This window comes from Pan paniscus, chromosome 1 (assembly GCF_029289425.2).
Source record: "Pan paniscus chromosome 1, NHGRI_mPanPan1-v2.0_pri, whole genome shotgun sequence".
In the NCBI taxonomy this organism is placed as follows: Eukaryota; Metazoa; Chordata; class Mammalia; order Primates; family Hominidae; genus Pan; species Pan paniscus.
In genome coordinates, this window is record NC_073249.2 from 184,588,840 (window position 1) to 184,615,400 (window position 26,561).

The window sequence follows — 26,561 nt, forward strand, 5'->3', positions numbered from 1 at the left end:
ATTATTATATTTCTTCTTTTCTTAATCCATGAGTTAGTTTATAAATCTCCTTTTCCTTTTAAAAATTTATTTCATCTTATCATTTTTTAATCATATAATGGTCCTAAAGACCTTAAACAAATTGAATAAAATTTCAGTTTATTGAAAAGATACTGAATAAAATGGACAGACTCTAGTAGGAATCTCATATTTCTTTTCTGACTTCACAACTTACTAGTTCCTGTGACTTTTGGCAAGTTGTTAAATTCTTTGCACTTCAGTATTCTCAGCTATAAGTAAGAGGCTAAAAGTCAAAACAATAGAAGATTATGCTGAATTTATGTGTCAAATGCTTTTTAAAGGATTTTATGTGTATTAACTCATGTAATTTTTAAAATAACTCTGATGAAGCTGATGAACGTGGATGTTAAGTGAGTTATCCAAGGTACTAAAAAATACCAAAGCCAGAATTTGAACTCAGATAGTCTTGCCTTCACAGTCTGTGCTGTCTACAACTACATTATTCTTCCACTGGTATTTGTTATGCTGAAGACTACAACACTGAATCAAAATTCTTTTTACAGATGCATGTTCTGTTGTGAGCTCATCATCCTGGATTTAAAGCAGAATTCCCTCCATTAATTCAAACATATATAATTAAGTAACATAAATGTGATTATAAATGACAGAGCAAATATTAAGTAATGAATTTAGTAGGCCAACTGAAGTGATTCAGAATACATAATGCTGTCTGGGAAGGCCTCTAAGGAAGAGGAATGAGACTTTGAGACTAGTAATTTTGGTGCGAAAGTGGAGCTGTTTTTGCGTAGAAAATGCTAAAGGATGTTCCACTTGGAGACACAGCATGCATGATTGACTAGTAGGTAAGAAGTACAGGTGGGCATAATTGAAGACCCTTTAAATTATTGTGAAGAACTTAGGCTGGAGTGTGGATATTTAGATAAGGGGTGGACAGATTTGGTTAGATAAACTAAAGTTATGAGATCAGGACTTTTACTTTGATTTGACAGCCCATAGTGTTGAGAAGTGAATCAAAACAGTTAAGGTACATAGTCTTCACAAAATAACCCATTGCAAGAGGAAGATGCTGAGTAGATACAGATGGTGTTGCAATAGTAATGGCCTGAGCTAGGGATATATACATAAATGAGGTTCTCTGGAAAACTAGCGTGCTTTCTGAATGCTGTATATACCTGTAATTATATGTAGTGTCATTTTATCAGTTTGACAGATCTTTATTCTGTAGATACTGTGTGCCAGGCATTGTACTAGGGTACTGTGGTGCATACCAAGAAGAATAAGACGTAAGACACATAATTTTAGGACAAGGGTAAAGTATAGAAGGTATTTTAAGAAAGATAAACTATTGTGTGCAGAGGAAGGAGAGATTATTTCTTACTAGTACTGTCTGAGAAGGCTTCATAGGTTATGTGGCTTAGCTTTCAGGTGGTGATAGGCAGAGCAAAGTAGAGAGAATACCATTCGGGGTATATCTCTAATAAATGAGGGTTAAGTGTCTATCATTAAGAGGTATTGTTCTAGATCCTGAGGAAACAGCAATGAACAAAACACAAAACCTACATCCTGTCCTCATGAAGTTTATGTTCTGATTGAGGGGAGGGAATTTAGAGTGAGAAAGGTAGGAGTAAACACAAGATAAGAGGTCTTTATTAAAGGTATTGGGTAGAAAAGTATTAGGATTTGAGTGGGAACACAGTAGTTAATTTTGTCTGGATAAGATTTTCCTTTTTGAAGTTAATTTGCATTATAAAAATTCATGCTTATCAGACCACACCTTTTGTATTCTAAGCACTAAGTGTTGAGGGAACAGTTGGTAAACAAGACAGTCATACCCTCTCCTCACTCAAGCAGGGAAGATAAACTGATAAGGTAGGATGAATGTACATTCCTGGTGTTGCTTATTTTCTCAGCATAACTACTAGTTCCGCATTCATTCTCCAAATAGCTTGTGGATGATAAATTATGTGGTCACAGAAAGATAAGGGTTTTTGAGAACTGTGGGGCCATGTAGCAGAGAGGCATAACAATCTAATAATCAGGGAAGGTTTTCTTGAAGAAGTGACATTAATTGGAGGCCTGATGGATGAACTGAAATAGGGCAGATTAGTGGGATTTGGAAGGTGAAAAACTGGTCGTAAAAAGGAATGCCCTCAAAGCGCAAGACAGGTCAGTATGGTTGACTGAGCATGGAATCCAAGAAAGACAGTAATTCCTTATTTTTCAACTTTTTATATCCTTTTTTTTTTTCTTCTTCTTCTTCTTCTTTTTTTTTTTTTTTTTAAATAGAGACAGGGTCTTGCTACATTTCCCAGGCTGGTCTCAAACTCCTGGGCTCAAGCAGTTCTCTTGCCTTGGCCCCCCAAAGTACTGGGATTAAGGTGTGAGCCACCTGTGTTTGGCCAGTTTCCTGACCTTTTTGCATTTTGCTTTTTAATTTGGGCTTGCAAGCAATTAAACTATTCCAAGGAAACTAGTGTCAAGGAGTAGAAGAGGGAACATATATCTTAGGTAGTTTTTTAGCAGTGGATCATGCCTGTAATCGCAGTACTTTGAGAGTCCTGGGCAGCAAGATAAGACCCACCTCTCCATTTCTACCAAAAGAAAAATAAAATACTGGGTGTGGTGGCACCTGCCTCTAGTCCCAGCTACTGGGGAGGCTGAGGCCAGAGGATTGCGTGAGCCCAGGAGTTTGAGGTTGCAGTGAGCCATGATTGTGCCACTATACTCCAGCCTGAGCAACAGAGCAAGACCCTTTCTCAATAAAAGAAAGAAATGCCTCAAAACAGTGAGTGCTCCAAGTTACTTTTATCATCTTGATAATCAAGAAATCGTATTCTTGTCTATTCATTCTTTGATCCCCCCAACCCCCTTTTTAACTTAAATCTTTTGTCTTGGCTATTTTCTAATGTTATTCTTTGCTTATAGAAACTTATGATGCTGTCTCAGTAGTTCTCTGTGTGTGAGGCTGTTTCAGGGAGCACATGAGGTCAGAACTGTGTTCCTAATAAAACTCAGATGTTCTTTGCTTTTTTCATTCATTATCGCTCACAACTTTTCTAGAGACTACATGACATGTGATTTTGCCATAGATTGAATGCTGAGGCAGATGTGTCTTCTATAATGGCAAGCATTAAAGCAATTAAAAATACGTAAATTAATGCCATTCTTCTAAATATTTTTGTTTTGGAGAATGTTTTATGCAAAATAATATTATGTTAACATGTATGTTTATTCTTGTTGGTTTTAAATGAATTAATGATTATTGTCCTGAGACTAAAAATTGGAGAACTATTGCATTAAAGGAAGATTTTGTATCTATCCTAGGAGACTTTCCTTTTGAGAAAAAGAAAAGATGTCTGCCATGGTTTGGGTTTCCTCAGAAGCAGACAAGAAATTGAGCACAGGTAGTTTGAGGGATGATCCTTGCAAAGTAGGGCAAGGAGATAGGACAAGGGAATGAAGCCAATAAGGGTAAATCACCCAGTCAGTTAAAACTGTTAGCACCTAGAGCTCGATCTCACTGGGGACTCCGGGAGGCAGTTTAGAACTGCAGGCCAACGAGTGGGATATTTATCCATCAGTTCTTCCTTCTTACTAATTGAGTGATGCTTCTAGGGGCTTTAGCTTTTCAGCACCTTTGGCTTGCCCTGCATGAAGCCAAAGCATGCTTCCCAATCAGAAAAAAAGCCCTCAAGGAGAAAGTTGCTGTTATTTGTAGTAAGCAACCTTCAGAGTGTAGGTGGGATATGGGAGGGTTTGGATGGTTTTTGCCATGTCTTTACTTTTTTTCTATTGGTGGAGTGTGTTTTCAGACCCTTTGTTTTTGTTTTTCCCTTTGCAGCCTCCTGGATTTTCAATTCCTAGCCCAAGAAATCCTTTAAAAACATACTTTGTCTCTTTTCAAGTGTGTATGTGCACAACTGTTCCTCTTAAATTAGTAGACTCACGGTGTATCTTTTTGAGTGTATTGTTTCGTGTAATTGAAATAGTCTCTTCCTGGTCACTGCTTAGTGTGCCTAAGTTCCATATTCAGAGTTAAAAAATATAAGTGACGCATTCAACACTTTTACGGAAGAAGTTGGAACTCTGTGACTATTGCATATGGGTAGTGATTTCAAATATTTACTGTGTTTCTGTTGTGTGCTTAGCCCAGGTAAGGTACTTTGAAAGAGTTATAATTAGGAAATAATGCACTTGTTAGAAATGTAAACTGTCTGAACATTTAAAGCTGCTAGGAGTGAGGATAGGGGTGTTGCCAGTGGTAGAAAATGGAAATTCTAAAAAGAAAACTCCAAAACTTTATTTGTTGGAGACAAAGTCTCAGCCTGTTGCCCAGGCTGCAATGCAGTGTTGTGACCATGGCTCACTGCAGTCTCGACCTCCTGGGCTCAAGCTATCCTCAACTGTTTAGCTTCCTGATTAGCTGGGACTATAGGTACATGCCCAGCTAGTTTTTCTTATTTTTGTAGAGACAGGTCTTTCTTTGTGTCAAACACCTGGCCGAGACCTCCTGCCTTGGCCTCTCAAAGTGCTAGAATTATAGGCATAAGCCCCCATGCTGGGCACCCAAAACTTTAGATTGCTTTGTGTTTTAGCATCATTTAAAGACCTAAAGTTTCTGTTTAGGTTACTATTTTTCCATGTTTTTACATAGTAAGCGCAAAGCCAAGTTATGTTATAAAGTCATGAGGGTATCATTTTTATTTGGTACAAGATTTATGGGAAATGGTACAGTAGACCTCCCTGAGGGGTATACGTTCCAAGACCCCCAGTGGCTGCCTGAAACCAGATAGTACTGAACCCTATATATACCATGTTTTTTTCCTAAACAGGCATACCTATGATAAAGTTTAATTTATAAATTAGGCACAGTAAGAGGTTAACAACAACAATAATAAAGCGATACCACGACAGTCAATCTGATAACCAAGAGGGCTGCTGGTAGTGTATACAAAGTGGATATGATGGACAAGGGATGATTCATGTCCCAGGTGGGACAGAGTGGGGTGACACAAGATTTTATCACCCTGCTCAGAATAACATGCAACTTAAAACTTATGAATTGGTTATTTTGGGAATTTTTTTCTTTAAAATTTTTAGACCATAGTTGATCACAGGAAACTGAAACTGCAGAAAGTGAAACTGTGGAAAAGAGAGGACTCCTGAACTAACCTGGAAGTTTGGAGACCTAGTTTTAAAGTTGTATGTTATAACTTAGAATATATATTAATTTTTCTGGCTGTAGTTTCTTTATATAAATGTAAGTGGATTGTCAGCTGTACAGGCCTGGGAATCTGCTGTCCTGCAAGTGCAAGGGCTCTAAGGTAGAGATATATTTGGCATGGTGAGAAACAACAAGGAGGCTACTGTGGCTGGACAGTGTTTGAGGAGGGAGGAGTAGTGATAGGACTTCACATTAGAGAAATAAGGGGTGGGAGCAGGAGGCAAATTGTGCAGGGCTTTGTAAGCCATTTTAAAGACAATCTTTATTCTGAGGGAGGTGGAAAGCCATTGGAGGGATATGAATAGAGTAGTGACATGATGTGACTTAAATTTTAACACGGTCACTCTAGCTGTTGTGTAGAATATAAGTGGTAAGGGAACAAGGGCAAAAGATCAGTTAGGAGGAAATTGCTGTGGATAGTTTTGCCTAAAATCTTATAATGCATTGTTATAAAAGTTACATGAGGGAGAAGAGGTCAGATCTGTCAACTCACTATCCTAAACATATTGGCCCTTGCGGAAAAATCAACACATTATCTGCAATTATCCAGCTTTTTTTGGAACAGAGATGGAAGAAATACACATTACTTTTTCCTGAAGGTGTTTACAATCACCTGAAGGTGATTACAAGTATAATCAGTAAAAGAACTGGAGGATAGATGGATAAATAGAAAAGAGAACATTTTTCTAGGTGGGATACTCTCCATCTGGACATGTATCTGAAATTGTTGTCATGCTGTTATTTGTAATTCAGTTTCTCAATTATAATACCAGAGTGGTTTTGTTGATTAAGTGATTCCCTCACTGTGTGCCTTCCCTCTCTGAGGTGGAGTCTGAGAAAGAGTGAGGATTTAGATAAAGGAAAGGGTGTAAGTGAGCACAGGAAGAATTGCAATCTACATGCCTACTCTTAGCTGTAGAACTGAATAAATATTTATTTCAATTGGGAAAACTACTGAGTGTACATTATGTGGGAGCACTGCATGTTGTCTCCAATATATATGTCTAAGTAGAATTTCCTGGGGGTTAAAAATGGTGGAAATCCTGTCTGGTTAGAGATGGAGATCATGAAAAGTTTCATAAGAGATCATTGTGATGAATGGGTAGGATTTTGTTTTTTTACAACACTATTGAGGGATAGTTGTACAGTTAACTGCGTATTTAAAGTTTATAAGTTGAGGAGTTTTGGGATCTATACAACTGTGCAATTATCAACAGTGGCACATTAACATTTTCATCATCCCCAGAAATTCACTCAACTCTTGTCCCCAGGTAAGCAGTGATCTGGAGAAAATTGACATCCTAGCAATATTGAATATTCTAATCCATAAAAATGTTGTATTTCTCCATTCATTAGGTCTAATTTAATTTCTCTGAGGAGTGTTTTTTGGTTTTCAGCATAGAGACATGGATGCTTCCAGTTAGATTTAATCCGGAGTATTTTGTTTTTCAATGGTATTGTAAGGATTTTTTTTTTTTGAGGCGGAGTCTTGCCCTGTCGCCAGGCTGGAATGCAGTGGCACGATCTCGGCTCACTGCAACCTCCGCCTCCCGGGTGCAAGCCATTCTTCTGCCTCAGCCTCCCAAGTAGCTGGGACTACAGGCGCACACCACCACGCCCAGCGAAGTTTTGTATTTTTAGTAGAGATGGGGTTTCGCCATGTTGGCCAGGATGGTCTTGATCTCTTGATCTTGTGATCCGCCACCCTCGGCCTCCCAAAGTGTTGGGATTACAGGAGTGAGCCACTGCACCCAGCCTCTTGCAAAGTATTTTTAAATCCATTTTCCCATTGCTTGTAGCTAGTATATAAAAATATAATTAATTTTTGTATATTAACTTTGTATTTTATTATCTTGTTCTAATAGTTATTTGAAGATGCCTCTTGCGATTTGTCATAAGTAATTGTGTCATCTGCAAATAGAGACAGTTTTCCTGTTCCTCTCCTCCCCTCCACCCCAGATCTATGTATTTGAAGGTGTGGCTCTTGCAGACAGCATTTATCAGTCTTGCTTTTTTAGCCTCTCTGAAAGTCTTTGCCTTTTCATGGAGCATTTACTTAACGTTTAATGAAATCATTAATATGACTGATTTAGCTTTATGTTTTGTTTTCTGTTTGACCTCTGTTTTTAGTTTCATCTCTTTTCCCTTTTCCTGCCTTCTTTTAGATTATTTTGGATATATTTTAGTATCTCATTTTTATTTATCTGTTGGCTTTTTAGCTATTCCTATTTATTTATTTATATCTAGGAATTTCAGTGTACATCCTTAACCTTTTGCAGTCTACTCAGTTATTAGTGTATCACTTCATGTAAATGTAAAAATCTTCCAACCATGTAGGTCCTCTTTGTTCTTTCCCTCCCTATACCCCATAGTTGTAATATGTGTTACATCTGTAGATGTTCATAAGACAGTGTTATAACTTTTGCCTTAAATAATTTATGTGATTTTTTAAACTTAAGAGGAAAACAGTAGTCTTTTATATTTAGCCAGTGTCTACCATTTCTGGTGCTTTCATTTGTTTCAGAAGGTCCAGGTTTTTTCTTTGCTATAATTTCCCCCTGCCTAAAGAACTTTCTTATAGTGCAGGTCTCCTAGCAACAAATTCACTTAGTTTTTCTTTCCCCGAAAATGTATTTATTTTGCCTTCATTTTTAAAAAATTTTCTGTTTCACATATATATGTATATGATATGTTATATAAATTTTTTCCCCCTTAGAGATGGGTGTCTCACTATGTTGACCAGGCTGGTCTCAAACTCTTGGCCTCAAGTGATCCTCCCATCTTAACCTCCCAAAGTGCTAGGTGTGTGAGCCACCACGCCCAGCCTGCCTTCATTTTTGAAGAGTATTTTTATTAGATATACAGTCTGGATTGATAATTCTGTTTTATTTTAGCACTTTAAAAATGTTCACTGTCTTATGACCTCCATCATTTCTGATGAGAAATCCACAGTCATTTCCTAGTCGATGTTTACCTGCATGTGATATGTAGTTTTTCTCTAGCTTTTTTCTATCTTTATTTTCAAGAATTTGATTATGATGTATCTAAGTGTGGTTTTTCCTTCCATTTATTTTTATTGGGGTTTACTGAGCTAATTGAATTTGTTAAATTTGTCTTTTACTAAATTTTCAAAGATTTTAGTCATTATTTCTTCTATTTTTTTCTGCCCTTTTCTCTCTTTATTCTTCCAGAAATCACAGATATACATTAGACCTTTTGAGATTGTCCCACAGCTTTCTGAGGCTCTGTTCTTTTTTTCATAAGCTTTTGATTCTTCAGATTGGTTACTGATCTGCCTTTAAGTTTACTGATTCTTTACTTATTCATTTCCATTTCAATATTAAGGCCATCCATTGATATATTTTTCTTTTGGATATTTTTCCATTCTAAAATTTTGATTTTTTAATTTTTCTCTTGAGATTTCCTTTATTATATTTCCATTCAAGTTTTTTTTAACTTTATTTCATTGAGCATAAATAATTATAATAGCTGTTTTAAAATCCTTGTCTCATAATTCCAGCAACTCAGTCTTTTTTGGAGTGGGCATCTGTAGATTTCCCTTTCTGCCAAGAATGGGCTGTATTTTCCGTTACTTGTGTGCCAGGTAATTTTGGATTGTGTCCTAGACATTGTGAATATTATGTTTTTATAGACTCTGGGTTCTATAATAATCTATAGAATATTGATATCTGTACTTTAGCTGGCTTAACTGTGTTACACTGTAAGCTTTCTCTTTCACCTTTTGTGAGTAGAGGTTCCAATTTCAATTTGATCCTTAAGCCTCTACTTTGATGCAGATCTGTATATGCATGGTTCAGGCCTCAGCCTGGCACATTTGTGCTGTGTTATACACAGGATTATGTATTATGTCTTTCAACTTTCTCTCTTACAGGATTGCCTTTTCTCTCTGGTGGCTGGCTGTGTTTACCTCGGGTCTTTGCCCTAGTTCCTCCTGACGGAAGAACAGCTTTAGCTGTCTGCACTCCACATCTATTGCCTAATCTTGGGGCAAAGCTGCAGCAAAACAGGAAATTCACCCACATTCTTCCCAAGTTTTGACTTACCTCCCCAACCTGCCTATTGTATATACCCTTTGGAATGCTCAGAAAGCTATTTTTTTTCTCACCATAATACTTTATAGTTATCAGCAGAAGGTTGGTCTATAGGGGTATCACACTGCCAAACAGGAAGTGGAACTCAAATGGGTATGATTAGGGAACTCCAGAAAGGACTTTTCTTGAGCTAACTGGTGCCACCAGATTAGATTCATCGATACTTTCTTTGTCCAGAATTTCGGTTGATGGCTGCTGTAATAAATTATCCAAATACATTTTGGGATGCCTGGATCTATTGGCTTTACCGATCAGACTACTTTTTGCCTATTAAGAATATAGAATCAGTGCACCTATAAATAAAAATATGTACCATGCTATTGAGTATGTCAGAGTATGTGAAGAAAGTGCCTTTACTCTCTCTATTGAAATTGAAGTATTCATGAAAAAATAATTAAAAGCTTTTTTTTTGTTTGTTTAATTTACTGTTTTGTAATAGTTGAAGCTATGTGGGAGTACAGTGCCTCATACCAAAGCTGTCACCTTTCTTATTAGTCACCATTGAGTATTCCTTTGTTTTTACTTTGTTTTATTTTATTTTTAATTGACAATAATTGTATATATTTATGGGGTACAGTGTGATGTTTCAGCACATGTATACATTGTAGAATGATCAAATTAGGCTAATTAGTTTATCACTTCAGATATCATTTGTGGTAAGAACATTTAAAATCCTCGCAGCTATTTTGAAATATACAATATATTATTAACTGTAGTCATTGGGATGTGCAATAGAACACCAGAACTTTGTACCCATTGACCAGTGTCTCCTCTTTGCCTGTTCCCACTTCTGGTAATCACCATTCTATTCTCTGCTTTTATGAGTTTGGGGTTTTTTTTAGAATCCACATGTAAGTGAAATTATACAGTATTTTCTATCTGTGGCTGGCTTATTTCACTTAGCATAATACCCCCTAGACAGAATTTCCTGTTCTTTAAAGACTGAATAATGTTCCATTGTGTATGTGTACCATGTCTCTTTTCTTAGCTGTAGTACTAGTGATTTTATGAATCTGGGAGCATTGGAGTTAGGTGCATGTATATTTAGGTTTGTTATATCTTCTTGTTGAATTGATCCTTTTATCATTATATAATCGTGTCTTTTTTTTTTTAAACTGTTGTTGTTTTACAGTCTTTTTTATATGATATATGAATAGCTACTCCTGCTTGCTTTTGGCTTCCATTTGCCAGAAATATCTTTTTTCACTCCTTTATCTTGAGTCTTTAAGAATCCTTACATGTTAGGTATGTCTTCTGAAGACAGCAGATACTTGGTTTGTGATTTTTTTTAAATCCATGTAGCCAGTGTATATCTTTCAAGTGGAACATTTAGACCATGTACATTCAACATTAATATTGAAATGTGAGATATTGTTCCAGTCATGCTGTTGATTGTTACATAGTGACTTTGTTTTCTTCCTTGTGTTATTGTTTCACAAGCCCTGTGAAGTTTATACTTTCAGGAGTTTCTATTCTTTTGCGCATCAACCTTTTGTTTCAAGAACTCCTTTTAGCATTTCTTGTAGGCAGGCCTATTATTGACAAGCTTCCTTAGCATTTCCTTTTCTGAGAGACTTAATTTCTCCTTCACTTATGAAACTTAGTTTTTTTGTTTTTTTGTTTTTTTTGCTAGATACAAAATTCTTGGCTGACAGTTATTATGTTAAGGAGTAAAGATAGGACCGCAAGCCCTCTGGCTTGTAAGGTTTCTGCTGAGAAGTCTGCTGTTAGTCTGATAGGTTTTCTTATATAGGTTACCTGATGCTTTTGTCTAACTGCTCTTAGACTTCTTTCTTTCACTTTGACTTTAGATAATCTGATGACTCCATGCCTTTGGTGATGTCCTTTTTGCAGTGAATCTCCCAGAAGTTCTTTGAGCTTCTTGTATTTCTAGCAAGACCAGGGAAATTTTCCTTAATTATTTCCTCAAATAGGTTTTCCAAATTTTAACTTTTTCTTCTCCCTTAGGAACACCTATGATTCTTAGGTTTGGCTCTTTTACATAATCCCATATATTTTGGAGACTGTTCATTTCTTTTCATTTTTTTTCTTTATTTTTATCTGATGAGGTTAACCTGAAAGCCTTGTCTTCGACCTCTGAAATTATTTTTTTCTACCTAGTCTAGTCTGTTGTTAAAACTTTCTACCACATTTTGTAGTTCTCTAAATAGGTCTTTTATTTCCAAAGTTCTGATTGGCTTTGCTTTAAAATACTTGTCTCTTTAGAAAATTTTTCCTTCATATCCTGAATTTTTTTTTTAAATTTTTTCTGTTGCATTTTCACCTTGTATTTCTTTGAGTAAACTCACAATTAACTTTTTGAATTATGTTATTATTGAAATGGAGTCTTGCTATGTCACCCAGGCTGGAGTGCAGTGGCACCATCTTGGCTCAACCTCCACCTGTTGGGTTCAAGCCATTCTCCTGGCTCAGCCTCCTGAGTAGCTGGGACTGCAGGCACGTGCCACCATGCCCAGCCAAATTTTGTATTTTTAGTAGAGATGGGGTTTCACCATGTTGGCCAGGCTGGTCTCGAACTCGTGACCTCAAATGATCCACCCACCTTCGCCTCCCAAAGTGCTGGGATTACAGGCGTGAGCCACTGTGCCCAGACACTTCTAATTATTTTTTAATTTATTTTTGATTCAACTGTGTCTTTTCATTTCTTAGCTTCCCCCGGCCCTCCTCACCCCCACTACTCCAGGATGTAACTTTAATGTTTATAATTTATTGTCACCCAGCTTTGGTTCTGGGTGCTTTCCGTGGTGAAAACTCTATATGAGTTTCTTGGTTACAGAGAATCTTTGTGTAGTGGCTTTGTCAGATGCTGGTTGTAGTAGCATTGTGCTGGATGTGTGAGCAGGCTCACTATCTCCAGTGGAGCTGGAATGGCAGAGGTCTCTTGAAGCTTATCTTGTTCCCCAGTGGCGTGCATTTAAAATTTTTCTCCTCCAGTACTTTATTCACTGAGTTGAATAGTTTAGGCTTCAGGCTGATAGGAGGTATCCACAGGCATGGCCAAAGGAGGTGGTAAAGGCAATACCCCAGTGGTGGGCAAAGTTCCCAGCCTTGGCAGAGGTTGCTAGGGAAGCTCTCGGTGAAATGCACTGAGGTCTTCTCAAGGGGAAGGAAGGAAACCACCAAAGCTGTCTTTCAGGCCAGCAGGAAAACAGTCACCTCCCAGTCACACTCCTGACCAGATGTTCCAGCTATTCAGATGAGACAGGCATCTCATTTCATCTGCAGGAATGTGATGTTCCATGTAAAGAGGGATTATGACTCTACCTCTCATGGAAGCCTGAATCTGGAGGGCACACCTCCTTTAAGGATGCAGTTACCCCAAAGTGTTCCAGGAAGAGTATCTACAGATGCACCCATGCCAAGCTCCATGGGAGAGGCCCCAGCTGTGTCTACAATGATGAGCAAGAGGAGAAGAAATCCCAATCTTCTTCAAGACCCTTCACGAGCACCAGGGCCGCCTGACTTTGGGGTAGAGCCAAACAAACTTTCCCCACTGAGCCTAGCACTGCACATGTTTCTCTGATAAAAGAAACTCCCCCACAAGTGGAAAGTTAAAGGACTTGAGGCCTGCAGTCTGGCTTCTTTTGTCTCATGAGGTGCTCCCTTAATGTAGTACACTCCCCGCCCCACCCCCTCCCTTGGGAGTAGCAGTCCCTGAGGGCCAGACTATTGTGGAGCTTGCTGCTCTTCTGGGTGTAGCTGCTCAGTGGGGTTGCCACACTCCAGGCTGGTGCTGCGGAATGTATGCAAGGGATTCAGTGATGTGACCTGTCCTCTAGTCTCCCAGCAGCGGGTACCAGCACCAGCTCTGATGGGGGTGGGAAGGGAGTTATGTAGACTATGAGATTTCCTTGGTTATCTCAAGGAAATCTCCTTGAGATTTGTGTTGGCTTTCTCAAATGCCAGCTTGTGTTGGCTTTCTCAAATGCCAACTGTAGTAGTAATGTACTGGGCACGTGGACAGACTCAAGACCTTCTGGTTAGCCAGGGTGATACAGGCAATGACGATAGCTGAGGTCATGCAAAAAATTTCTCCTTCCTCAGGGTGGTGTTATTGTCCCTGCAGATGTTGTAATGGGCTGTGCTGGTTGGCCTCAAGAGGTGATGCTTGCAAAAGAACACCAACTATGGTGGTAGTGGTGGGATTTGTGCTTGCCTTATGTTACCCAAGGTACTCTGGTGTCTCAGGCCATAGGCAGGGCCATGGAGCTTTCCAAAGTCCCAGTCTGTTGTGTTATGCTACCAGGGCGAGTGAAGGGACAAAGCCAGATGGGGGCCGGGTCAAGCAAGTCTGCACTCTGGCTTTTCACATGTGGGTGCAAGCAGTGGCCCCAGTGGGGGTCAGAGGGCAGTTCCGTGGCTGTTGGGATAGTGTTACAGGGTGGAGCACAGCTGCCTCTGATGCATAAAATAATCTGCCTGGGGCATCGGGTGTAGCAAATGGCATTAAGCCCCACTCAGCTCCCACGGACTTGGCAACACAGGTCTCACACCCAGTGTTTTGCTAGTGGCAGCTAGTTGGGTTGTAGGCAGCCTGCACTTAGAACTCAAAACTGCCCCAGGCTATAAGCCTTCCCAGCCAAGACAGAAACCACAGTTTTCGGGCCATATCCCTCCAGGTCTGCCTGCAAAGCAGGGACACCCAGCTCCTGCACCTGTGGCTGTAGCACACTTCTCACTTGCCCCTTGGTTCTGGCCAAGGGGTTCCATCTACACTCAAGATTATATCACAAGTCTCATTTGGGAGTGTCTCTCAGCCTGTGACCTCTGCCTGAATTAGCTGGCAGTCTTCCCTGAGATAGGATCAGGAATGGCTTCCCTCTGGGCCTGCTGGAGTCTGGGAATGGATGTAAAGCATGTCGTGATGCTGCTTCTCCTCATATTCTCCCCACTGCTCATTAAGTCAGCTCCAGCACTGGGTAGCATTAAGGCATTCCCCCGTGGCCTGGATTGGGTTAAGGAATTTTATACCTGGGTAGGGTTAAGGCATTTCCCACTGGCCTGACTCCCTAGTGGGAGTATGTGTCATGGAGGAAGTCTCTCTCCCACTCAAGCTCTAGAGACACAGTTTTCTACCTGTTTCGTGGTGTAGGCTGCTGCCCGCCACTTATTTCAAAAGGTCTGCATTTTCTTTCAGTTTTTCTGTTAAGTTCCTGTGTTGCTTCTAGGAAAAAAAGTTCACAGCATGAATCTCTACACATGATTTTATTTTTCCAAGTGGGAGGGGCATGTTAATCCCTTTAATCTACCATCTTGGAGAAAGAAAAAATGAATTGTTTTCTTAATAGCTTTTTTAGATAGTTTGTTGTTAGTGTATAGAAATGCTACTGATTTTTATAGGTTAATCTTGTATCCCGCAACGTTACTGAATTTGTTTACAACTTTACTGAATACTGTTCTGTTTTTGTTGAAGTCTTTAGGATTTGGTCTATATAAGAGCATGTCAGCAGAGACAATTTCACTTCATTGCTTCCTATTTGGACGCCTTTTGTGGGTAGTACCTGACTTAGAGAATGTTTTGGCTTACAATTTTTTGGCTTTATGATGGTACAAAAGCAACACATATTCAGTAGCAACAGTACTTCAAGTACCTATACAACCATTCTGTTTTTCACCTTCAATATAGTATTCAATAAATTACATGAGATATTTAACACTTTATTATAAAATAGATGCTTTTGCTTATATGTGGCTTAATGTGTAAGTGTTCTGAACGTGTTTAAGGTAGGTTAGGCTGAGCTGTGATGTTCAGTAGGTTAAGTACATTAAGTGCATTTTTGACTTATGGTAGTTTCAGTTTATGATGGGTTTATTGGGACGTAACCCCATCATAAGTCGAAGAGCATCTCTAGTTCCTTCTCTTGCCTAATTGCTTTGGCTAGGCCATCCAGTACTATGTTGAATAGAAATGGTGACAGTGGGTATCCTTGTCTTGCTCCTGGTCTTAAGAGGAAAAGCCTTTAACTTTTCACCATTGAGTATGGTGTTAGCTATGGACTTATTATATATGACCTTTATTGTGTTGAGGAATGTTCCTTCTATACCTTATTTGTTGAGCGTTTTTATCATGAAAGGATATTGAATTTTGTCAAATGCTTTTTAAAGTATCTTTGGGATGATCCTTCTTTCTTTTAGTCTTTGATTCTCTTAATATGGTGAATCACATTTATTAATGCATGTATATTGAATCAGCCTTACATCCCAGGGATAAATCCCACTTGATCATGGTGAATGATCCTTTTACTGAACTGTTGAATATGATTTGCTAGTATTTTGTTGAAGGATGAGTATTTCTTTGTATCAGCAGATCCTTGACATCAGTAGCAGATATATTCTAGTGGTCATCATAGTGGCCAGCACTTACTGTGTGTTTCAGTTACCATGCTAAGCGCTTTACATGAAATACTGTGTTGATGTTCTTAACAGATCTCTAAAGGAAGTAGCATAATCATCTTTTTATAGATGAGAAAACAAGCATAAAGTTCGAGTAATTTACATGAAATCAGATAACAAAAGTTTCCCTTTTCCTACCAAGAAGGGAAGAATGAGAATTAGTGAACCAATAGTTCAGACTGAGATGACTGAGTTGAATTAAGGGAATATGAGATTTGTACCTTTCTAAAGTAATCTTCTGTGTTAACTTAATTATAGCTTGGTTGGCTGGCACCAAAACTGAGGCATAAATAAGAGTTATTTTTATAGCTCTTCTATTTCACCTTGCTCTCAATGTGTACCTGGGACCTAAGTGCTGGATTCTAGCTTGTAGGGGTAGCTCTGGTCTTTTTCAATCAAGATCCCTATTCTCTGCCCGAAGGTTGGTTAGATTATCTGGAATGAGAAAAATGTTGAGGGATTAAAGGATAGATTAATTTCGAAAATGTGTCTTGGTGAAATTGCTCTCTCGCTCATCTGGTATGATCTTTTAGAAATGCATGTACAATTAGGATCATGTGTGGGACAAATAGTTTTTGCCAGAGAGGGAATATATATGTAGCTAGCATCATAATCATAAATTACTTCTCTTTGCCCCTCTTTACCATTTACCATTGAAGTTGAACTTTTGAGGGCTCAATAAAGCAATAAAAACCGTTTCTTAGAGGAGTTATCACAATGTATATATTCAAAATTCTAATAGCAGAAAACTTTCTGTATTGTTTTTAACACCCATGTTAACTCTAAACAGTACATATGAAGTATATTTAGGGGATCGTTCAGTTGCTCTAGCAAAGGAAGAAAAATAAAACTATAACTGATGTACACTCACAGAAAGACAAATATTGCGTATTCTCACTCATATGTGGTAGCTAAAAAAGTGGATTACATGAAGATAGAAAGTAGATTGGTGATTATCAGAGGCCAGGAAGGGTAGAGGGAAGGGATATGAAGACAGGTTGATTAATGGATGTAAATATACACTTAGAAGAAATAAGAACTGGCTGGGCATGATGACTCAACACCTGTAGTAGCACTTTTGGAGGCTGAGGCAGGTGGGTCACTTTAGGTCAGGAGTTCAAGACCAGCCTGGCCAACATGGTGAACCCTGTCTCTACTAAAAATACAAAAATTAGCCAGGTGTGGTGACACACACCTGTAATCCCAGCTACTTGGGAGGCTGAGGCAAGAGAATCGCTTGAGCATGGGAGGTGAAGGTTGCAGTGAGCCGAGATTGCACCACTGCACTACAGCCTGGGCAACAGAGCGAGACTCCATCCCAAAAAAGAAGAAGAAGAAGAAGAAATAAGACCTGATGTCTGATAAATCAGTAGGGTGGCTGTAGTTAACATTAATTGATTGTATATTTTGAAATAGCTTAGAAGAGAATAATTTGAATATTCCTAGTATAAACAAAAGATAAATAAAATTTGAGGATATCTCAAATTTTTCATTTGATTATATGAATGTATTAAATTATCACATGTATACTCAAAATATGTACATCTAATATGTATCAATAAAAATAAATAGCAAAAGTTTTAAAAATCTATAACTGGCTTAAACCAGAGAGATTTATTTCTCTGTCAGGTAGAAGCCCAAACTCATGGGTGGGTCAGAGATATAAACAGCTCTGTTTCACAGGGTCATTCAGATGTCGAGGTTCCTTCTAATCCTGTTTTTCCAGTATTTTCCCAGGGTATTACCCTCAGCTATTTATGGTTAAGCAAGATCACCACCACCATATCTGTCTTAAATCTGCAATAAGAGAGAAAGAATGAATGGTGGGCAAGCAGGTTTCTTTCAAAGACATGACCCAGAAGTGGCACACATCACTCCTGCTCACATCCTGTTGGTCACACCGTAGTCACATGGCCACAGGCAGCTCCTCACGAATCTAGAAAGGTAGTCTGTGGCTGGGCAGACATGAGTAGATACTGTAAATATCTATTACTGAAAGGGATGAGGGGAGAATGGATATTAGGGGATCATTAGCAATTTTCACTACAGAAGTTTATTTGTAATTTTTGTCAGCCTATCCTGCAGTAAATTAAGAGTTGTTAGAGAGTAGCCATACCAAAGGACTTTGTAATATCAAGTCAGTAGCATACTAAAATTTAGTAGAAGAGATTTCACTAGTGATTTAAATTCATTTTCAGAAACAAAGCACAAAACTGGATGTTCAAGAATTTGATGAGATCCCTTCAAACTGTGTTAAAGTTGCTGGATATATGAGCTAATAATTATTTATTTTGTTCTTGTATTTTAGGCCTCAACTCCATATAGCATAGATTCAGATTCTTTGGGAATGGAGTGTATTATTTCGGGAAGTGCCTCTCCAACTCTGGCAATCAACACTGTGACTAACAAAGTAATTTCATTTTTTTAAACATTATTGAAATGTCATTGAGTAGTACATTTAATTTGCCTTTGTAATAATGATAGAATCCTATATGGTTCAGTTTAAAGATTATATAAATTTGTCTACCCTATGCATGGTAGCTTGAAGGCTAAATTCAGAATGTTTTGAGGTATGCACAACTTAGAACAAAATATCTCTCAGGAGAAATTGGAAGGTCCTTACCGAGAAGTTCTATACTCGTTTAAAAATTCTTGGCTCTCACAGTTCCCATTGATAGAATTTGTGAGCCAGCATTTTATTGAGTCAATTTGTTTCAGAATTGTTAATTACCTCTCCAGATATGTGGTTGAAAAAAAGATTGTCAAATTCTGGGGAGTTAACAGAATCTAGTAAAATAAATAATTGGACAGCCTCATAGAGTTCACTGGGATGGTGGTCTACCTATTTTCATGATATTCAAGTCTAGGAATATAGCCAGAAATAGTACATGGTTGTTTGCTACATTTTGATGGTTGAGTCACAACTTTGTGATGGGTCATTATATACCTAGTGGGATACAGGTATATATCTGTCTCTTCTTTATAAGACAGTTTCTTAATCTTACATCTCAAAACCCTAAAAAGACTCTGGGAGGTTCATGAATCCAGTTTTGTTCATCTGTTTTCTTCCCTACTAGACCATGAGTACTCCAGAGCCATATATCTCTCACACTTATGCTTAGATTCTCTTTCAGTCTTGTTTTCATTTTCTCCCTCTAGCTTTCACCCTCTTTTTTTCTCTCCCTCTCTCATTTTCATTCTTCCACTTCATGCACACACATAAATATGAACACATACACATACATCATTGCACTAATATGGTACTCCTAGGATCCTTTTACTTGTAGAAAGATAATGATTAAACAGATGACAGATTATAATCAGAGTGACATATTCAGATTTCTAGTTCAGAAAGGAAACTGGTAGCCTAGGCATAGAGGAATGATTCTTCCCACATGGCAGTCTCTGGAATAATTACATCACAGTCACTTAGAGAGAGGGTTTATGGGGCATTTGGGGGGTGGGGGGTGGTGGTAGTGGTGGTAATCCCAGGATTCCATTGCAATTCTACCAAATCAGTTACTGTGTCATGAATAGGGCCCAGAAATACGTCCTTTAAAAAATGATCTTTAATGGTGACCAGCTAGGTGAGAATTTCTGGTGAAGTGGTTGGGTTAGAATCAGAAATACCTAATACTGCTCTGTGCTGTAGTCTAAGTGGTGATGAAGACCTAAACATAGATGATAGTGTGGTTACTAGGAAACAATTAAGAAGTAGTAATGATGGGACTTTATGACCAAATAATGCGGATGTCAAAGGAGCTGAAGATTTTGGTTTTCTGCATCCAGATATGACAGAATACTGGTATTAGATTAACCTTTCTGCCTATCTGTGTAAAATACCAGACATACATAGCCACACACCCCTCCCCACCCACCTCCTTGATTGAAAAAAAAGAAGAGGGAGGTATTGGAAACTAAGACAACCAGGGCTTCAGGGGTCAGGAGCCCAGAGAATAGTTAAACACATTGAGATAAGCTTTGTATATTTTCCTTTGGTGCATTTCCCGATTCTCAGTGCATGGCATAGGGGCTACACAGAGAGCAGTAGCCTAGAGCAGTCATTCAACCAGGGAGACAAAATTGGAGTTTGGGGTTACCAAAGAGCCAGGGCTTGCAGAGCCGAGATCCTGAGGAATATCAGGGGTGAATCCAACTTTTTTTTTTTTTTTTTTGAGACAGGATCTCACTGTGTCGCCCAGACTGGAGTGCAGTGCGGTGATCTTAGCTCACTGCAACCTCCGCCTCCTGGGTTCAAGCCATTCTCCTGCCTCAGCCTCCCAAGTAGCTGGGATTACAGGTGCCCACCACTGCGCCTGGCTAATTTTTGTGTTTTTAGTAGAGATGGGGTTCCACCATGTTGGCCAGGCTGGTCTCAAACTCCTGACCTCAGGTGATCTGTCCGCCTTGGCCTCCCAAAGTGCTGGGATTACAGGTGTGAGCCACCACACCTGGCTGAGTTCAACTTTTTGTAAGTAGTATCCACTTAAGGCATTTGCTAACTCCTAATTGTGTGTGCTAGGGCTCAGACACAAAGTTTTTCACTAGCCAAAATTCAACACTCTCACAGAATAGGAGGGACAAATATTGTAGTTTATGGTCTTCAAAGGAGGAGAGAGCCATGGTAATACACCCTAGGCTTTCAACTTGATATCTGAGAAAAATTTTGTTCTGAGAGTAAGAGCAAACCAAAATAGATCAGCCTCAACAGTTACTAGAGTGGTATGCTAATATTCTATCTGCCGAAAGAAAACGAAATTCTCTTTGGAGGAAGATAACATCATCCAGAGCTTCTGTAATTTTCCATAAGTATAGGGTGCAGCATTCAGTCAAAATTTCCAGGCATGCTAGGAGAGAGAGTTCGAATAACTAAACATGCAGTTAGGGGAAGACAATGTAAACAAGTGATTGAATATTGATTGCAAAATAACTATAACTGATATGGTCAAGAAAATAGACGAGTTATAGAAAATTTACCAGAGAATTGGAATTTATATGGAAGAATCAAGAGGAAACTTGAATAAACCCAGTAGATGGATTTAATAGCAGATCAGACACATCAGCAGAGAAATTTAATGAACTGGAAGATAGGTCTGTAGAAAACGTGCAGATGGAAGCACAGAAAGAAAAAAGGATGGAAAATTCAGAAAAACTTAAGAGGTAAATGGGACATGGGGAAAAGGTCACACAAGGTTGTTTTTAGTGTGCAGGAGGAGAGGAAAAAGGAATAAAGAAGATCGTGGTAATAGATTTAAGCATGCCTTTCTGTAACTCATAGAACATGCAGACCAAATCAAAACAACAAACAACCTCATTTAAAGAAATACAATATTTGGACTGGGTGTGGTGGCTCACCCCTTTAATACCAGCACTTTGGGAGGCTGAGGTGGGTGGATCACTTGAGGCCAGGTATTCAAGACCAGCCTGGCCAACATGGCAAAAACCCATCTCATACTAAAAATATGAAGATACTATACTATATCATGTATAAGAACTTTATTACTGTACACTCCCATTTTTTTCTCCTTGTGATAGAAACCTACAATACGTATTTGTTATTTTTGCTTTAAACAATTATCATTTCAAGAGATTTAAATCAGAAAAAAAAATGGCTTTACATTTACCCACATAGTTAACCATTTCTGCTATTCTTTATTCCTTTGCATAGATCCGGATTGCCACCAGCAACTTATACGTTTATTAGTTTGCTTGAAACTGTCCCCAAAGCTCACTAATGTTCTTTACTTTTTTTTTTTTTTTTTTACAGTAAACAACCCATATTGAGGAAAAAGTCACAACTGACCCAGAAATGATAGAAATGATAGAATTAGCTTAGAAAAGGACATTAAAGCAGTTTTATCTATATTTTATGGAGAAGCTAAAAGACACATTAAACAATCTGTGTAGACACATGGAATATAAACCCAAAGCAAACTCCTAGAGATAAAAACTGCAGTGTCTGAATTGAAAAGTACACTAGATGGGATTAATAACAGACTAAACAAAAGGAAAGATTAGTAAATTTGGAAATACAGCAATAAAAAGCTTTCAAAAATGAAAAAACAGAAAGGTGCTATTAAAGTTGATGAAAGAGAAATACAATTTGCTGATATCTGGAATGAAAAAAAGGAGCTATATGGATTCTACAGAATTAAAAAGATAATGGAAGGATAGATATGAACATCTTATGTAAATAAAGTTGAAATTTTAGATGAAATAGACAAAATCATAAAAAATGACTTATCAAAACTGGCGCAAGAATAAATAGAAAATGTTAATACTTTTGTATATATTAAACCCATAATTAAAAAATATTTCTTTATAGAAGACTTCAGGCCCAGTAAGCTTCAAGGAATTCTTATAAATATTTAGTGAAAAAATAATATTGATCGTATATAAACACTTCAAGAGAATTTTAAAAAAGAGGTAACATGTCCCAATTTATATTATGAAACCATCATAACCTAAGTAGCAAAACCTGACAAAAACTTTACAAGAAAGGAAATTTTCAGCCAGTCTCATGAGCATAGGTATTAAAATCTTAAACAAAATGTTGTCTAATTTAACCCAGCAATACATAAAAAAGATAACATCACAAACACAGTTGTATTCTAGAAACACAAGCTAGGTCTAGCACTAGGAAATCTGCTGTTGTTCTTCTGTTCGTAGTTAGAAGTGCTACATGTATACTCCACATTTTATACGGAATATTACAAAGGCATACTCAGAGGTCATGACTTAATAAAACTCTTAGCTGTAAATAGGTGGAAATTTTTTCAGTGTGGTAAAGAATATCTACAAAGAAGCATATAGCAAATGCTATATTAAATGGTGAAATACTGAAAACTTTCTCTTTGAGGTATGGAAGAAGAGAAAGATGTTTGCCATCAGCACTTTTATTTGACATCGTGTTGGAGGTCCTTGCCAGTTAGAAGTTACAAACAAGAAATAAAAAGCATAAAGTTTGGAAGGACAGAAATAAAGTTGCCACAGATGATCACAGAAAATTGAAAAGAATCTACGGATAAAGCCTTAGAATTAATAAGTGAATTTAGTGAATTCTCTTCAGAAATCAATTTTATTTCTGCCTACTAGCCACAGATAGTTTGAAAATAAAATTTAAAAGATAACACTTATGTTAGCATTCAGAAACATCAACTATCTTGGCTTAAATGAAAGATGAGCTCTACACAGAACACTATAAAAATTACTGAAAGAAAACTACATAGATTATATAATGTTCATGCAGAAGACTATTGTAAAGAAGACAGTTTTTCCAAAGTTGATACACAAATTTAATGTGATTCCAGTCCAGATGTTCTTTGTGGGAGAGAGGAGGTGGGTAGAAAATAAGCTGATAGTAAAACAAAAATGAGAATCTAAATGACCAACGGTAGCTAAAGGAAATATTGAAGGCCAGGTGTGGTGGTTCATGCCTGTAATCCCAAAGCCTCCTTTGGGAGGCTGAGGTGGGGTGGATCACGAGGTCAGGAGTTCGAGACCAGCAGGACCAACATAGTGAAACCCCGTCTCTACTAAAAATAACAAAAATTAGCCAGGCATGGTGGCGCGCATCTGTAATCCCAACTACTTTGGAGGCCGAGGCAGGAGAATCGCTTGAACCCAGGAGACAGAGGTTGCAGTGAGCCGAGATCGCACCATTGCACTCCAGCCTAGGCGACAAAGCGAGACTCCGTCTCGAAAAGAGAAAAAAAGAGAAAATATTGAAGAAAAGGATAAAACATGGAGGATTTATACTTCCAAATACATAAATGATAAAACAATAAAGCTCTGTTGCACAAAAAAATGAATTTTAAAAAGGAAAGAAGGAAATATAAATATTAAGAGTAGATATTAATGCAATAGAAAACAAGGCCTTGTAACAAGGATATACACTATGTGATTCCATTTATACTTAGTTCAAAAATAGGAAAACCAATCAATAGTGATAGAAGTGGTTACCTGGGACAGGAGATATGGATGGATAATGACTGACGTGCATGATGAATGGGAGAGTACATGAGCTTCTAGAGTGCTGGTCATACAGTGTATCAGTGGTTCTCAAAGTGTGGTCTCTGGATGCCTGGGTAACGGAGACCTTTGTAGAGAGTCCATGAGGTCAAAACTCCTATTCGTGATAATATGTATTTTTTTTTTTCTTCCTTTATATTTGCCTTTTTTTTTTTTTTTTTTTTTTTTTGGAGACAGAGTCTCGCTCTGTCACCAGGCTGGAGTGCAGTGGTGTGATCTTGGCTCACTGCAAATAGGCTAGTTTTCTATTCCAAAAATACCTTTTTTTGTTTGTTTGCTTCTAATTAAAAATTGTAATACTTATAGACAAACTCAAGCACTGTAAAAATATACACAAATGTAAAAGTCTTCAGGAATCCTCAGCCCCTTCTAGATAACCATTAACAACAGTTTGACAGTTTTTCACATCTAATGCATATATTAGCATATTATTTTTTAAGTTAGATCATATAATTATGATTTTATAAATGTGTTGAACAGTTGTTTCCAATCTTCAGTATTAAAAATACTGTGATGCCTGTGATTTAAAAAAAACATCTTTTTTTTGTATGTGCTTCGTTTTGATTTCTAAAATTCTGATAGAACAGTAATTTTGCTTAAAGCCTGAGCAAAAATTTATGCATTATAGAAATATTTAATAAAGTAAAAATCTGTTATATTCCTCTCTTGTTAAATGTTTATGGGCTAATTATACCTAGTAAATTATGCTATAAATTAAATTTCTATACCTCTGAAAGACATGTCCTTTAGTTTGAGTATTGAGAAAATTATTTTATGATGAACACGAACTTAGCCATATGGGGCATGGAATTGGGGTGAGCACCTAGGGAAAGGCCACTGAGATTTTTTTCTTCTTGCCGTATGCCTGCTCAATTGTATTTTTGCAGAGTTGCTTAAGAAGTACCCTTATATTCAATTGTCATTTTTCTTTTTTCATTTTAGGTAACATTGTATAACACTGATCAGGATGGTAGTGATAGCCCACGCAGTAGCCTTAACAACAGTCTCTCAGACCAGAGTTTGGCATCTGTTAATTTGAACAGTGTTGGAAGTGTGCATAGTTATACACCGGTAAGTCTTGATGAAGTTAACATGTTAATAGTTATCCATTTAGTACTTAAAACTAAACCAAACATAATTGAAATGCAAATTTAAAAATAAAGGTATGTTTTTCTCACTAATAAATTTATTAACTTAGTAAGTAGATCAAAGAGGAGATTGTAGCTTGTTAGTGTTTTAATTTGGTACCATATTAGATTTTTAAAAAATGGTTGTGCAGTGTTAACAGATTTTGGTCTACTTTATTCTGTCCTGTGTCCAAGAGAAAAGCAATTGGAACAGGAAAAAAATTGCACTTTAGTTTAGTAGAGCGATAGTTGGTGATATTCTGTACTTCTTAGAGCTTAGAAGATGTGTGTGTCAACATGGTTTCCAGCTGTAGATCTGAGAAGGGAATTCTGTAAACCCCAGAGGTTAGGGTGGCCTGGTACACTCAATTGTTAACTACTCATGTATTTTCAGTTTGGATCCAGGGGGGGAAAAGCCATGCTATAAAGGGACCTGTGTGTATGTATTCTTGCTCCTATGCTAATTTGTTACCTATTACAAGAACATGAGTCTTAGGTTATCTCTTATTTCTTTTCAAATTACCTGGCAACTGTCTTCCTCAGTGAGCAGATAATAGAGCCCAAGAGCTACACACCACATTGTCAGTGTAAATTTGATCTTACCAGGTCACTCCCTGTTGTTCCAGGATGAGTAAATAGGAAAAAACTTACACGGGACAAAGATATAAAGGGAAGGACCCGAAAGAAAATAACACACGGGAAAGAAAAACGTAGCAGAATGAAAATTCACATTGAATGTAGGGAAAAAGTTGCCTCTGCAAAATTATTATTGCTCTGTAAAAAAAAAATAAAGTATTATCCCACAATGGAGAAGAAAGAAAATGGAATAAAAATTATGTAAAAGAAGACAATAAATGTGGAGAACTGAGAATTATAGTTGTCCCTGCAGAAGAAAAAGTTGTTATAGAAGCAGTTTTCAGAAGAAATAGAGATTTAAAGGGTTACTGAGTTCTAGAAGAAATTAATGGGGAAAAAATCTATACAGTCAGCCCTCCGTATCTGTAGGTTCCACATCCACAGACTTAACCAAACATTGGATTGAAAATATTTGAACAACAAAAAACAATAAAAAAAAAAGGTACAGCAATAAAAAATACATGCTGGAATGAGGTGGCTCATACCTGTAATCCCAGTACTTTGGGAGGCTGAGGCAAGAGGATTGCTTGAGGCCAGGAGTTTGATATCAGCCTGGCCAACATAGTGAGACCCTGTCTTAAAAAAATGAAACAGCCAGACATTGTGGCATGCACCTTAGGAGGCTGAGAAGGGAGGATCACTTGAACCCAGGAGTAATCACGTCACTCCACTCCAGCCTGGGCGATAGAGCGAGACTGTTATTTCTTTCTTTCTTTCTTTTTTTTTTTTTTAAAGAAAAAAATATAGTTTAACAACTGTTTACATTGTATTAGGTATTAATCATCTAGAGATGATTTAAAGTGTATGAGAGGATAGGTTATATGGAAATATTACAGCATTTTGTATAAGGGACTTGAGCATGTGCAGATTTTGGTGTCCTAGTGGGTTGGGGTTCCTGTAACCAGTCCCTCGTGGATACCAAAGGACTGCTGTATCTAGATACATTATGGCAAATTTTAAAATTTCATAAGTAGTTACCCATAAAAATACTCTAAC

At 37.7% G+C, this 26,561-nt stretch overlaps 1 protein-coding gene across 8 annotated transcripts in view; it reads left to right on the forward strand.

The window, feature by feature from the left end:
- FOXJ3 (forkhead box J3) overlaps positions 1-26,561 on the forward strand; it is a 159,565-nt gene that overhangs the window by 112,100 nt on the left and 20,904 nt on the right. For 5 of the 8 annotated variants that reach the window (XM_034962680.3, XM_034962674.3, XM_055094555.2 and 2 more), the window contains 2 exons: positions 18,080-18,181; positions 24,745-24,873. In XM_034962680.3, the coding sequence (XP_034818571.1) occupies positions 18,080-18,181; positions 24,745-24,873 (231 nt within the window). The remainder of the gene's footprint in view (positions 1-18,079; positions 18,182-24,744; positions 24,874-26,561) is intronic. The other 3 variants (XM_034962691.3, XM_055094583.2, XM_034962687.3) reach the window with 1 other exon arrangement.